Source organism: Platalea leucorodia (genome assembly GCF_965183815.1).
Source record: "Platalea leucorodia genome assembly, chromosome: 4".
NCBI lineage: Eukaryota > Metazoa > Chordata > Aves > Pelecaniformes > Threskiornithidae > Platalea > Platalea leucorodia.
Genome location: NC_138826.1, coordinates 16,428,920 through 16,442,969, shown reverse-complemented (window position 1 = coordinate 16,442,969; position 14,050 = coordinate 16,428,920). Strand labels below are relative to the sequence as shown.

The 14,050-nt window shown below is 64.7% G+C and overlaps 1 protein-coding gene across 5 annotated transcripts in view; it reads left to right on the top strand.

Annotated features, from left to right (window-relative positions):
* The window catches only part of LOC309589378 (prominin-1-A-like), a gene marked incomplete at its 3' end in the record, with an annotated part of 18,393 nt that extends 4,343 nt beyond the window's left edge, over positions 1 to 14,050 (top strand). For 2 of the 5 annotated variants that reach the window (XM_082309473.1, XM_082309474.1), the window contains exons 2-25: positions 1,471 to 1,621; positions 2,867 to 2,928; positions 3,137 to 3,342; positions 3,789 to 3,909; positions 4,043 to 4,106; positions 4,505 to 4,594; positions 4,877 to 5,067; positions 5,159 to 5,233; positions 5,551 to 5,614; positions 5,877 to 6,036; positions 6,303 to 6,455; positions 6,927 to 7,050; positions 7,209 to 7,300; positions 7,526 to 7,610; positions 7,721 to 7,864; positions 8,119 to 8,190; positions 8,401 to 8,490; positions 8,621 to 8,674; positions 9,038 to 9,118; positions 9,441 to 9,509; positions 9,606 to 9,695; positions 9,952 to 10,064; positions 11,298 to 11,315; positions 13,939 to 14,050. In XM_082309473.1, the coding sequence (XP_082165599.1) occupies positions 1,492 to 1,621; positions 2,867 to 2,928; positions 3,137 to 3,342; positions 3,789 to 3,909; positions 4,043 to 4,106; positions 4,505 to 4,594; positions 4,877 to 5,067; positions 5,159 to 5,233; positions 5,551 to 5,614; positions 5,877 to 6,036; positions 6,303 to 6,455; positions 6,927 to 7,050; positions 7,209 to 7,300; positions 7,526 to 7,610; positions 7,721 to 7,864; positions 8,119 to 8,190; positions 8,401 to 8,490; positions 8,621 to 8,674; positions 9,038 to 9,118; positions 9,441 to 9,509; positions 9,606 to 9,695; positions 9,952 to 10,064; positions 11,298 to 11,315; positions 13,939 to 14,050 (2,460 nt within the window). In that variant the 5' untranslated portion in view covers positions 1,471 to 1,491. Of the gene's footprint in view, positions 1 to 368; positions 430 to 1,470; positions 1,622 to 2,866; positions 2,929 to 3,136; positions 3,343 to 3,788; positions 3,910 to 4,042; positions 4,107 to 4,504; positions 4,595 to 4,876; positions 5,068 to 5,158; positions 5,234 to 5,550; positions 5,615 to 5,876; positions 6,037 to 6,302; positions 6,456 to 6,926; positions 7,051 to 7,208; positions 7,301 to 7,525; positions 7,611 to 7,720; positions 7,865 to 8,118; positions 8,191 to 8,400; positions 8,491 to 8,620; positions 8,675 to 9,037; positions 9,119 to 9,440; positions 9,510 to 9,605; positions 9,696 to 9,951; positions 10,065 to 11,297; positions 11,316 to 11,718; positions 12,147 to 13,938 lie in introns of those variants that run through there. The other 3 variants (XM_082309475.1, XM_082309476.1, XM_082309477.1) reach the window with 3 other exon arrangements.

Below are 14,050 nucleotides of genomic sequence, written 5' to 3'. Positions count from 1 at the left end.
GCTGGGTCTCTGTGGGGCAGAGGAGGGGGCATCACCTGGGCGTGGGACAGAGGGGCTGGGCACCGGGGGCAGGGGGCTCTCCCGGGTGGGACGGGGCAGGGGCTGGGGTCTCTGGGGGCAGATGCAGGGTACTGGGGCGGGACGGGGCAGGAGCAGGGGACCCTCCGGGGCAGTCGCAGGGTGCTGGGGCAGTTTGGGGCAGGAGCAGGGGTCCCCCCGGGGCGGAGGCGGGGGCCGGGGCGGCCGCAGGGCCCGGGCAGGGCCCGGGCAGACCCCGGGGGACCGGGGCGGAAGGGGCGGCCCCCCCCCGGCCCTGCCCACCCCTCCCGGGGCCGCCTCCGGTGCGGAGCCGTGCCGTGCCGGGGAGCTCCCGCCGCCGCCGCCGCCGCCGGGACGCGACCGCCGGGGCACCCGCCCCGCGCCCACCGGGTGCGTCCGCGGCACCCCCGGGAGAGACCCCCGGCCCTGCCCACCCCGCCCCCGGCTGCGGCTGCCGGAGCCCCGGCGGGACCCCGGCGGCGGGGCGGGGGCTGAGGACCACGGGGCGGCGGCGGGGGTAGAACCACGCGTGGCTCCCGCGGCCTGGGGAGCCTCTTCGGCGGGCGGGGAGGGGGGGATGGAGCCGGGCGGGCGCTGGCAGACCTCCAGCCTTGGAGGCAAAATCCCGTCTGGGGGCCCCTGAGGCTGTCCCCCGCTCGGGGGGACCGGGGTGTCGGTGGAAAGTGCCGGGTTTGCTGCAATGCCCCGTTTAGGAAGGTTTTTTTAAATGCAAAACCTGTTTCTGTGGCCAGAGCTGGTTTGTGCCGAAACTGTGGCCGGCCCAGTGCACCCCATCCCAAAGGGATGCGGGTGGTGCCGGGCTGGCGCAGGCGGGATGGCTGCCCTCGGGATCACCACGGGTCACCCAGCTCCTGGGTCGGGACGGGAGGAAACCAGAAGGGGCACGGGAGCTCTGCGGAGGGCCAGGAGAGGGGTTTCTCCCCGGTGCCTGGGTTGGGACAGGTTGGTGGTGACCCTGATCCGGGTATGGAGAGGCGGCCGGGGTGGCTGGGTGCCAGGAGGTGGCAGGGGCAGGGTGGGGCCATCCCGGCATCGCCGCCTTCCCCGGCAAGCAGCTTTTCAGCAATCGCAGCTGAAACTTAAACAAACCATAAAGCCCGGGTGCTGGCAGCGTGTGGCTGCGCCCTGCGGCAGGCGTGGGCGCACGGAGGTGCCGGAGGACAGGGTAAGCGCTTCGTCCCTGCTTCATCCCCCACAACCCCCTTGGTCTCTCGTGGGCATCTCCTCCCTGGCCCCCACCCTGCCGTCCCCGGGACTCCCCATCCCTCCCCGGTGCTCTCCCCAGCTTTTTCCTTCCGGGCAGGAGCTGGCAGGTGCCTGTTTTTTTCTCCCCGCGTTTCCTGCTCGGAGGCAGGACAGGCCGAGCGGCCCTGCACTCTGACGACACCGACAGCCCCTCTCTGTGCCCAGGTGCCCGCCAGAGCCGCTGCGATGGAGCTGGGGAACATCTCGCAGCCCGTGTACGGCCCCGGCCCCGAGGCGCCGGGGAGCAGCACGCCAGGCCTGGTGGGGATGGCACATGGCTTCCTGCGGCTGGTGCAGCCCAACGCGCTGCCCATAGGTGGGTGCACGGCAGCAGGGAACTGGTAATGGGGTGGGGGGGGGGCTGCTCAGAGCTGTGGGGTCCCGGGTGAGCCTGAGCCCTCCTGCTCTGGTGACTGTCCACGAAGCATTTAAATGCCAGGGTACTGGGTTAGGAGGGGTCTGGAGGAGGGATGGAATGGGGTCCTTGAGGATTCTAGCTGTGTGCTGCCCGTGTCCCAGGCTTTGATGGTGGTGCCACCTTGCAGGGTCCTGCCCCGTCCTCCGTCTGAGCATCGTAATCCCAGGCCCCAACGAAAGGTGCAGAGCAAACCCTGCGCTGCCTGTGAGTTCGCGGGGTCCTTGCCTGGCTTGCAGCCCTCTGTGCTTGCAGGTGACAAGGTGTGCTTAGGCAGGACCCAGCTCAGGGCCACCAAGGGCAGCGTGTCCCAGTGCCAGCGCCCGCACGGCAGTGCTACAGGCACCCCCTGCGCACCACCCTGCTTGCCAGCCCTCACCCTCCCTCCTTCGCCTCCCAGGGGATGTGTTGCTGGCACAGCTCTGCCCCAAAGTGGCTGCAGGTTGGCATGGGTGATGCCAGGACCCTGAGGCTGCTTGATGGCCCCAGGGCAAGTGCTGCCCACTTGGGAGGGGGGTTTGTCACTCTGGCTGCCGGCACTTGTGCTTCCTCCTTTGCCGGGCTCAACCCCTGCTTGGCAGCAACTTGCTGGCAAACAACGCGGTGGCTTTGTGGCCTTGTTTGTGGCCCACAGATGCTGGGGTACAATCACACAGCACTGTGTGCCGGCACAGCTTGTAATGAAGCTGTGGGGCATGGGCAGGGCAAGCCCTGGGGATGAAAGAGACAGTGTGGTAGGGGGACTTTGCCCCAGTGCCCATCCCATGCCAGCAGTGCCCGTTGGGTGTCTACCTGGGGCAGGAGGGCAGCCCAAGGGCAGCCACGGTGGTTGTCAGAGCACCTTGCTTGAGCCTGCCCCCCGTGCCCACTGGGACAAGGACCTCATTGCTCCGTGGACCCCTGGGAGCCTGGGGGCTGGTGGTGCTTTTCCCGGGTGCAAAAGGGCTGTGCAACACGATGGCTGGGGAGGGATAGCTGGAAGGGAGGAATGTGCCTGGCACTCACAGCTGCTCTGAGCTGCAGTGCTGGAGGTAATGCCTGGAGCTGGGAGCCCCTCTCTGGGGTGAGCAGGGTGTGGGGCCCTCCTGGAGAGCCCCCCCAGGGTCCAGCACCCGCTCACGACCATCTCCGCTCCTTGTCTCCCAGAACTGATTGCAGATTTTGCGCAGCCCCAGAGTGAGGAGGCCATCGGGGAGCAAGTCCAGGAGGTGAGTGGGCAGCCAGGGCAGGGAGCTGGCAGCCCCAGACCGTGGTGGGCCAGGGGATGTGGACTGGTGCTGCTCCAAGGCTGAGCCCCGGGTGCTGGGCAGCAGCAAGGGGAGATGTGCCCTGTGGGGGGCCTGGAGAGGACCCTCGGAGCTGGGGGGGCCTTCAGGGATGCCAGCACTATGCTGCCTCTTGTTCTTCCTCTCCTAGCTGCTGCTCTACGAACTGGGTTTCCTGGTCTGCATGGCCATCGGGCTCCTCTTCATCATCCTCGTGCCCCTGGTGGGATGGTGCTTCTGCTGCTGCCGCTGCTGCGGGAACTGCGGGGGCCGCATGTACCAGAAGCAGGGCCGGCGGATGGGCTGCCGACGCCGGGCGCTCTGGGCCTCCGTCCTGCTGGTCTCTGCTCTCCTCCTGTGAGTGCGCTGTCTGGGAGGCTCTGGATGGGACCCGAGGGCGGGTGGAAACGCCGGCGCTTGGCGGCCGTGCCAGGAAGCTGCCATTGTTCGCAGGAGCAGATCCCAGCACGGCGGGACAAAGGAGAGGAAGCGGCGGCGGTGGGGAGCTGGCCCCGGGGGGCTGCGTGTTGGCACGGTGCAGACCCTTCCCGACAGCTTCACTGTGGGGAAATGTGGGCGCACCAGGCACCGGGCTCCCCTGTGCCTCAGTTTCCCGTGTCCCTCCTCTCTGGTCCCTTGGCTGTGTGCACGGCACTCGCTGGGATGCTCTGGAAGGGGGGCTCAGCGCTGTGCTCTGCACCCTGCAGCCTGGGGTTGGTTGGTGCAGGTGGATTTAGAGAGTCCTGGGGGGAGCACTGGGACCGAGCTCCCCACGCGCTGACCCTGCCACCCTTCTCTTGCAGGGCTGGTGATGTCTGTGCCTTCATCAGCAACGCCCGCTTCTCCCAGGCTGTGTCTGGCACCTTCCCCAATGTCAACAACACCCTGGACAACGTCCGCACCTACCTGGCCTCCATCCCCCAGGCACGCCTGGTCCTCCCACACCGGCTGCGGTGCCTGATGGGGGGCAAAGAGCCCCCCTGGGGAAGGGTGACAGTGGAGCTGGAGGCGGGGAAGGGTCCCCACCCGCACTGACACCCCATCTCTGTCCCTGCAGCAAATCAATTTTATCATCGACAGCAGCGACGTCCCGCTGGGCCACGCCAACCGCAGCCTCCAGGGTGAGGGTGTGCGGCAGAGGGGGGGCTGGGGCACCCGGGGGGTGCTTGGGGAGCGGAGGTGGCTGGGAGTGCTGCAGATGGTTGCTGACCCTGGGGGCCACTGGGTTGGTTCTCACCGGGTGTCTAAAGGGGGTGGGTCTGGGGGCTCCTCCAGGCTCCCACTCTGCTCCAGCTGCTGCTTTTTCCCATTAAGGCTCCCCTCTGGGAGGGTGATGCAGGTGCTGGCAGGGTAGGGGGGTCCCCTCTGCCCACCTTGCCTGGAGGGTGCATGTGGGATGGGGTCCTGCGGGGGGTGTCAGTGTTTTCGGCAGCTCCCCTGCAAGCCCTGGGGTGCTCAGGGCAGCCTGGTCCCGCTGCCGGGGATCCCGTCATTGACACCGTCTCTCCCATCTCCACAGACGTCGGGCCCAACCTGGGTGGCATGATCGCCTCGGGCATCAGGAGCAGCACGGATGGGGCTCTGGGATCCCTTCAGAGCCTTTTGCAAGGTAGCAGCCCCATCCCTGGGGAGCTGGCAGGGCCTCGGAGGGAATTCAGGGGGACGCTGGGGCAGGTGCATGACTGGGGGGCTCCAGCAGGTTTGGGTAAGGCCCCCAGGGAGGGGGGGGGTCCATCTGGCGACTCCAGCCCCGACCTGGGGCAAATGCTGGGACTTTGGGGAGGGTGCCCCTACGTTGCTTTTTTGGATGGGTCTCTGAGGCTCAGCTGGGTGAGCACAAGCCCCTGCCACGTTGGTAGGATGAGGCCTCGAGCCCCCGCTGTCTCCCCAGGGATGGAGATGCTGGCGGCCGCCTTCGGCAGCATCGCCGGCACTCGCTCACACCTCGAGGAGCTGCAGAGCAACTACAGCCAGCGGCTGACCGGCCTGCGGGACAGCCTTAACCAGACCCTGCGGCGCTGCGGCCACCCCTGCGACAACGTGTCCCTGGATGGCCTCGCCTTCAGCTCCAACTTCAGCATGGTGAGGAGGGGCAGGGTGCGGGACAAGGGGACCTCCCGCAGTCCCTTCCCCAGCCACCCGCAGCCCCCTCACCCTAGGCTCTCCCCTGCAGATCCCTGGTGTGGAGCAGCAGCTGGAGGCACTGGGTGATGTGTCTGGCTCCAACATATCAGCCGATTTAGAGAAGGTAAGGGGTCCCCCCCGCACCCAGGCACAGGGCTGGGTGCTTCTGGCGCTGCTGGGGCTGTGCTGCGAGGGGTGGCTTGGGAAGAGCCCTGCTGGGAGTTAATTGCTGTCACATAGGGGAAAGGGCTGGCCGGAGGTCTGCCTCGGCCAGAGCCTGCCCTCTGTCCCCACCACCCCCAGGAGCTGGCGTGGTGGACTGGGTGCTGCGGGGAGCCAGGCTGTCCTGTGCCACTGGGATCTGGGGATGGAGGGAATGTGCTGCTCAGCCCTGGGCTGCGGGCAGGGACGTGAGCTGTATGTGTGCCCCCCCGGACGCAGGTTAACAGCACGCTGGACAAGACCCCTGCCATGGTGCAAGAGCAGTCCCGGGATGTGGTGACAAGTAAGCAGGGCTTTGTGCCCCATCTGCCAAATTCTCCCTCTCCCAGGGCTCCCTCCTCCCTTCTCACCCCATCCTTGCCTGGAGACATCCCCTGCTGCCTGCAGCCCTGGCTGTCCCCAAGTGCCGTCACGCTGATGCCATCCTTGGCCACGACTGCCCCCTTCCCATCCTCTCCGGGTCTCTGCTGCCCCAGGCTCGCCTGCCTCGGATAAGCAGGACCCGGCAGCAGCTTGCAGTGCCAACCTGTCCCTGTCCCCTGCAGAGACCCAGGACCAGCTGGGCCTCATCAGGCAGGAGCTCAGGAGCCTGAAGGAGCAGTTGCCGCTCCTGGACGTGGAGGAGAGCATTGGGGCCTTTGTGGGCAATGCTGTATCAGTGCTGGAGGAGTACAGGGAGCCGATTATCACCTTGGATAGGCTCAGGTAGGCGAGGGGCTGCTTCATCCCCCGGCTCCCTTGTCTGGAGAGGCTCAGGCTCTCAATCCTCCAGTTGCTGGAGGTGGGGCTTACTTGGTGGTGGGGCTGTGGGTGCAGGGTAGCCAGAGCTGTGCCTTGCAGCCACCCGTGCCCCTTCCCTGCCGGGGTGCCTGGGGGCTTTTTCTTCCCCACGAAGGCAGCTGGTAGGATGCTGGGCACTGCTCAGGGTGCCAGGTGCTGCTGCCTGACTCCTGCCCCTCCTCTTGCCCCAGGTGGCGTGTGTGTGCCGTCCTGTGCTGCATCGTTCTGCTGGTGGCCCTCTGCAACGTTGTCGGGCTGCTGCTGGGGCCCCTGGGGCTGAAGGAAAGCGTGCTGCCCACGCAGCGCAGCAGCCTCTCCAACGCTGGCGGGAACTTCTTCATGGCGTGAGGCTCCCTCGGCTGCTGAGGACGTGTGCGGGAGCGGTGGGACGGGTGGGCAGGGCCGGCACAGGGATGCTCAAGCTCCTAAATCATCAAATAACTGCAGCTTAATGGCCTGCCCCATGGCAACTCACCGTGCAGGTGGTAAATGCAAGGGTAAAACATGGTGCCAGCGGAAGGTGTTCGAGCGGAGTCCGTTCACAACTTGCCGACGGGGGCCTGGCAGCATGTGCGTGGTCCCGTGGCTCTGCGGGCACCGGGTAGTGGCTTGCAAAGCTGGGGGAAGCCACACCAGGGTCTGAGCCCCACGGTGCAGCCTGGCCAGGCTCCAGGGTCTGAAGGCAGGGTGGAGATGTGCCTGTAGGAATGGTGGTGCTTCCTGGCACTGCCGGGGGGAAAGAGGTGTGCAGGCTTCGGGCTTTCCAAGCTGGAGGCATCAATGCCTGGGTGCTGACGGCATTTCTGTTCTGGCAGAGGGGTCGGCTTCAGCTTCATCTTCTCCTGGCTGCTGATGCTGCTAGTGCTGATTGCCTTCGTGCTGGGAGGGAACATCTACATGCTCGTCTGCGAGTCCTGGCGCAGTCAGCAGCTCTTCCAGGTGAGCTCCCCATGGGGAGACAACCCTGCCCAGAGCCACCACCACCTTTTCAAGGACTGCTGGTGGAGACGAGGCGGTGCTGGCTGGTTTGGGATGCTCTTCCCAGGTGTTCTGCCCTGCACCGTGTCTAGTTTCTCCATCTCTTCCTTTGCTCTCAGCTCCTGGACACCCCTGGCCTGATCCCTGGCTTCAACCTGTCGGAGCTGCTGGGCCAGGAGGGCAGCACAGCAAACTTCTCGGACATGTACAGGTGGGTCCCGGTTCCAGCGCCGCATCTTTGGGGACAGAGATGGCTGCTTGGTGCCCTCAGATGCTCCCTGGGATGGGGGCAGCTTGCCCTACCTGCCCTGGCTGCGGGCAGGCGTTGATGCCAGGGAAGGAGGGAGGTGTGACTTGCTCCCATGGGTGAGGACATGCTCCTGGGAGGGGGTGGCCCTTGCCTGCCCCTTTTCAGCCCTGTGCCACCCTCCTGCAGGCAGTGCCAGCAAGATGCTGCCCTGTGGCAAACGCTGCACCTGGACCAGAGCGTGTCCCTGGACGAGCTCTTGAACATCAGCCAGGTGAGCGCAGGGGTCCAGGGGGGCAGATCTGGGGGTGCAGGGCTGGTGCTGGGGGGGGGACAGTGAGGGGCTGGCACTGTGCCCCATCATGGCTTCCCTCGCCCTGGCAGTACACAGGAGAGATCTCGAAGGCCTTTGAGAAGATGAACATCACCCTCAGCCCCATCTCGCTGCTCACCCAGAGACAGAGAGACTTGCTGCTGAATGCCAGCCGGGCCGGGCAGCCCCCCGACTTCACCTCCACCCTGGAGCAGGTGGGCTGGGGGCAGCCTGGTGTTGGGATGGAGGGGTCCGGATGCGCATTGAGGGGGTCCATTGCCCCCTCCCCTTTGCTGCTGTGGGAGTCCCACTGCAGGCTCCCAGGGTGTCCCCTGCCATCCATGTCAACCCTTGGGGCAACTCCTCCACCCGGGAGGCCCTGGCTCCACTCTGCCCCATAGGGATGGGGTACAGCCCCCCTGTTAGCCCTGTGTCCCCAGTCTTGCGGCTCTGTCTCTGCCTTTTCCAGGTGAATCAGAACGTGACCCAGGGAAGCCTCCCAGATCTGGCCGCAGAGCTGGAGAAGCTGGCAGACGAAGCGGTGAGAGACCCCAGCACCCCGGGGCCATGGCCATGCTGTCCCCAAAGCCACTGGCTGCGGGGGCTCCTCCGCAGACCTGCCTGGGTGCTGAGGGGAGGCGAGGCCCTTCACCCTCGCCCAGCTCTTTTCTCCAGCCCGGCCCCCCATCAGATGGCTGTGGTCGGGCAGGGACCCCGTGCTGGGGGGCACCGCTGACTGCAGCTCCTCTAGGGCGTCAAGGTGAAAGGGGAGCTGAAGGCTGATGCTCGCAAGCTGAGGGAGCTGGACAAGGAGATGCAGACCAGCTTCTCCGGGCCACTGGTGAGCGATGCCGGGGTGGGAAAGGTCCTGGGGGTGCTGGCTTGGGCTCCCCCAGAGCTCAGAGCCTGCTGGTGGGGTCTTGGCTGAGCCATGGGGTCCGTGCCTCTGATCCCCCTCTCTCCATCCCCAGCAAAGCCTGAAGGAGAACATCCACTCGGTGCAGAGCGGGGCTGTCCAGCTCGAGGTAAGCGGCACAAGGGGGCCTCCTGAGGGCACGCCACTCTGCGGTGCCCTGCAAAGCGGCCGTGAGGTCCTGCAGCGGAGATGGTGGGGGCTAACCTGCAGTCTGGGGGGCTGGTGGCTGCTGTGGGACTCCCCAAGCATGCACTGTAGGGGCTGCTCATGGGGCAGAGGGAGGGGGCCCACGCCAGGGACCCTGGCAGGCACAGGCTCCCTCCACCTGAGGGTGTCACACTACCAGCGTGTGACTGCTGGGGACGCCACCACTCAGAGATGCTGTGCCCCAGGGATTGCTGCTGGGCAGGGTGGGGGAGATGCGGGGACCCCACTTCCCCCATCACGCTGCTGAGAGCACCTTTCACCCCAGGCACAGACCAAAGCTGCGCTGGACAAAGCCAGCGAAACCCAGGAGTTCCTGGAGAGGGAGACGGCAAACATCATCAAGAACGTGAGCTCCCCTTGCCCTGCTGCCGGACCACCTGGTGGGAATGTGACCGGACCCCCACACCAAGACCTACCTCTGTGCAGGGATGCCAAGCAATCTCCGGCTGCTCTTCATGCCCTGTTGTCTTCCCCGGGGGTCCCCTGCACCCCTGGGTGGCCCCTCCCCTTATGGCACCGCGGGAAAGGTGCTGGGGCAGGGCAAGGCTTGCAGCCCCATGGCTGCTGGGTTGAGGTGGTCTGATAGCCCTGATCCTGACACGGAGGGGATGTGGGGCACGGAGTGGGTTGGGGGTGCAGCATCTCCACTCTCTGCTTGCTCCCCCCAGGAGACGTGGGCCTTCCTGGAGGAGCTGTTGGGCTTCTTCGAGACCTACATCTCCTGGGCCAAGAGCAGGGTGAGTTGAGCCTTCCTCAGTGGGATGGTGGGAAGGGGAGGATGGGCTGCAGGGTTTTGGGGACACTGACATGTCCTGTCCCCACCATGTCCCCAGCTGACAGGAGATGTGGCACGTTGCAAGCCCATAGCTCAGACCCTGGATAACGTGGAGGCCATCACCTGCGACTACATCCTGGACTCTCTGGTGAGTGGCGCAGCAGCATGTGGGGTGACGCGTGTGTGTGGGGTGGCAATGAGGTCCCCTTGTCCCCCTCATGCACAGGATGAGGGGTACTCATCCCTGTCCCGAGCAAGCAGGGCTCAGCAGCAGATTGCTGTGACTAAAAGCAAAGGCCAGGCTGCGAGAAGGGGTGGGTGGGTGGTCTTGGGGTGGGGTCTGGGAGTGAAAGAGGCTTTCCCAGTCGCTGTCTGGGCCCTGATGGCTCTCCCCCCACACCCAGAACGCCTTCTGGCTCAGCCTGGGCTGGTGCACCTTCTTCCTGCTGCCCAGCATCATCCTGGCCGTCAAACTTGCCAAGTTTTACCGCCGCATGGACATCGCTGACGTCTACCGGTGAGGAGCCACCTGCTCCCTGTGACCACGCTGGGTCTGGGGTCCCCCCCCACGCACTGCAGACCTCCCCTTCATGTGCCCCGTGGGGCTGATCCTAAAGTAATGCGGGCTCGTGGGGGGACCAAGGAGGTGGCTTGGGACATTCAGCCTCCACGGACGGAGACGCTTTGGAGAAGAGTGTGGCTCTGTCTGCTCTGCAATCCTGCTTTGGGCAGCTGAAGGTGCATGTGACCCCCCCTCGGAGGAAGGAGCCTGGCTTGCACGGCACAAGCTGCAGCCCCCAGCCTGGCTCGGGGGTCCGCCACTGGACTTGCTCCAGCTTTGCACCATTTTTTGTGCTGGGGCCCCACAACAGGAGTGCAGCTGGATGCTGCACAGAAGCAGCGTGCTGCAGGGTTGATGTCACTGCCACGAGGGTGCAGTGCTCGCTCACATGCCTGTGGCCACCGGTGGCCCAGGGCTGCCCCCCAGCCCTCTGGGACCCTTGCCCTGTCCCTCTGGGGTCCCTGACTGGCAGCCCCACCTCCAGCGCAGCTGCCGACCCCTGAGCGGTTTCCAGTTGGATTTCCAGCTGCTGAGGGCTACAGCTTGGCCCCGTGGTGCAGCTGGTTTGTCCGGGATTCCTCATCCCCAGCCACTCCTCTGCTCTGGGGTCACAGTTGCTTGGGGAGCCAGGGTTTGCAGCACCCTCGTGCCCAGCGTGGCCCCAGCCAGCCTTCCTCCCCTTGCCTGCCCCACTCCTCCTCACTCTGCGCCCTGGCTCTCCCAGGACCCGTGCTGCGGTTGCGCGTGGTGCGTGCAGGACATGGCGCTGAGCTGGGCTGAGCCCTGCCTGCAGCGTGCCTGGGGTCCCCACCAGTGCCTCCGGCGCCTTTCAGTTCCCCCTGCAGCCGGTGGCTGCGCTGGCTGGAGACATGGGCTCAGCTCTCAGGGAAACTTGGGGGAACTGAAATTGTGGCACAAGGGAGCTGTGTGCCACCGAGCTCTGCCTGCCCGGGGAAGGAGCAGTGATGCTCTGGGGGCAGCAACGTTTGGGGGGGCTGTAGGAGCCTGTGCTCTGTGTCCTGATGGGGCAGCTGGGATGGAGGGAACCATAGCACCCTGCAGCCCCCCATATTCTCCCTGTGTGCCCTGGGGGAGACCCTGTCCCACCAGGAGATGCTGGGCTGGTGGGCTGTCCCAGGAGGCATTTTCTTGCCCCACTGACACTGTCCCCTTTTTTCTCCCCTCCAGGAATGAAGAGTTGGAGATGTAAGTAGCAGTGCCAGGTCCCTGTGTGGGGCGGGGGGGCAGCTCCTGTGGCACGAGGGGGGACAGGGCACGGAGGGACGGGGGTGAGGAGGGGAACAGGGCAAGTGCAGGCCAAGGAGGGTGCTGCTACCAAGGGAGGAGTGGGAAGGTGGGATCTGCGCAGCATAGACTGTTCTGGGGTCCCCCCATCACCTTCCCACACTCCTCAGTTTGGGGGTGATGCTGCTCCCAGCCTCCCCCAAGCCAGCAGGGTGTGTGGGGGTCTCTGCACCCTCTTTCCTGTGGGGCTGGGCCACAGAGGTGGGATGATGTTTGGCCTTCTCAGTGCATCCTAGGCTGTTCCTTGCTCCCCTCTGTGGCTGGGGGGGGGGGGTGTGTGACACAAGTGACCTTGGTTTTGCAGGCCACCCACGTTCAACTTCTACAAAATCCCCCGGCCGTCCACAAGGTATTAGCCCCTGTGGCCCACGCCACAGGCATGGAGGAGATGGACACGGCTGCCCCATCTGCTGTGCTGGGGAGCAGGTTGGGATCCCTGGCTGAAACCCCCTCCCCAGTTCCCAATATGTGACGATGCCCTGGTCTGTGTGGGAGGGGGGCTGCCCCTTGCACTGTCCCAGGTGGGACTTCATCCTCTCCCGCCAGACCCCATGGGCTCAGGGCAGCCATGCCACCGCAGCCTCTGCTCTGCTGCCCAGCAGGAACCTGCTCACCCAGGCCCCTTGCTTGAAAAATGTGACTATTTATTTTTGCAGGGAGCCTGACTTTTTCAAGACGGTGATTTTTTTTTTTTTGTACCAAACAATAAACGGGGTGTTTGTGTGCACTGCAGGCATGTCCGGCTGCGATGGAAGGGCACAGGGAGGGTTCCCCACTGCTGGCACAAGCTGGGGCTGTGCCTGGGACCAGAGGGTTCTTGCCAGGGTCCCACAGCCAGCTCTTGAGTCCCAGCCCAGCCCATGGGTTGATGCAGGACTGCTGCTCAGCATCGCTGGGGCTGAGTGACGCTCCCCTCACCAGGCAGCCCTCTGCACCTGTGGCTGTGTAGGTGGCAGGTCATTCCCTGGGAAAAGCCATGTTGAAAGCCTCCTGTCCGTGAAGTGCCCCCACCAGCGCACGGGCACTTCCCTGTGCCCTCTGGCGACCCTGCTATGTGTCATCTGTGGGTTTCCAGTGAGTTTATGGGGTGCCTGCAGCCCACACCTCCCTCTCTCTATGGGGTATGGCAGCATGGGGACTTTCAGTGTCCACCCCTGCATGTCCCACACTGCTGCATGGCACAGATGGGCACGGCAAGAGCTGCATGCACAGATAAGCCACAGGGAACTTGGTCTGCACCCACGGTGGTGCGGGTGCAGGTGTTGCTTTTTGCTGCTCCTTGGTGCAAACACAGGGACCATCCTGAAAGCTGGGTCAGGCACAGGGGATGTACGTGAGCAGCTTGACTCATTTCCTTCGTTGCAAAGTCCAAGTCTCTCTGGAGCAAGCGACAGGGCCAAGCTGGCCAGCTCGCCCTCCACTACGTGCATCTGCTTTATTGCTTTTTCCATTTGCCTTCAGATCTTCTAATCACTATTTTTTTCCTTCAGGCGTTATCTGAAGCTGCACCGGCCTTACCTTCTGCTATCTCCCCCCAGCACCCGTCCTGACCGCGGAGAGCCCTGTGCTTGCCTATCACCCAGCTGAATCTGTCCTGTGTGGTGGCTCAGCCCGTTTCCCCCAGGGATGCCCACCCTTTCTGGTCCTCGGGGTGGGATTTCCTGACACCCCCTTGGCAAGCATTTAGCTCAGTTTTGTCTCCACTTGCTGTGCTTTTACTGTCCCCCACCCTGAACCCTCAACCTCCCGAGCTGTGACTGTTTTGTGCTCATCTAGGGGCCGCGTGTGGAGGTTTCCATCCCCGAGCCCCAAGCTGTCCCCACCACACAGCGTCCTCTGCTTCCTCTTCCCTTGCTGTGCCTCGGGGACACCAGCCCGTGCAGGACTGCTGCTGGCTTCAGTTTCTGCTCCCTGGCTTTGCGGGCACTGCTTCCTCCCTGCTCCCCTCTCTGCTCAGCATCCAGCTGCAGCCTTTTCTTCTCTGCAGAGCTAGCGCTGGGAGGCAGGGAGCTTGACCCTCGTTTGCTGCGTCACCGTGGCCACCTGCATCCAAACCCAGCCCCGGCCATGAAAATCTCCCCCCAGATTACTGCGCAGCCTGTGCCAAGGCGTGGGGCTTGCTCTCAGCAGCTCCCCATTCAGCGCTGCCCCATGGCAGCATCCCAGGCCCTGGAGCCGTGGCTCTGAGAGGGGCCCGGGTCCATCCTCCTCCTCCTGAGCAGCCCTGGGAGGCAGGCAAGAGCAGCATCAGGCAGGGCCAGCAGCTGCTTGGGGAAGAGATGAGGATGGCTCGTTGCAAAATGCCCACAGCGGCTGCTGCCGGCTCTCCTTTCAGGCCAAGCTCTCTTCGCACAAGAGCAGCAGCTGCCAGAATCCACTTCCCTCACGTGGGAGGGAAACTCGCAGCAGCCCACTGCCACAGCACAAGGCCCACCATAAGGAAGGTCTCATTGATAACCAGCCAGCCTCTAGAGAACTGTTGCAGCAGTTTCTCTTCCCTTTTGTTGACTTTTTTCCACCACAGGGACTTTCTGCAGCCGAGCCCTTGTCTGGGGGATGCCCTGTCGCATCTTTACAGCAGTTTGATAAACGACGATCCCTCCAACAGCAGCTCTGCCACTGCGTGCCCAGGGTAG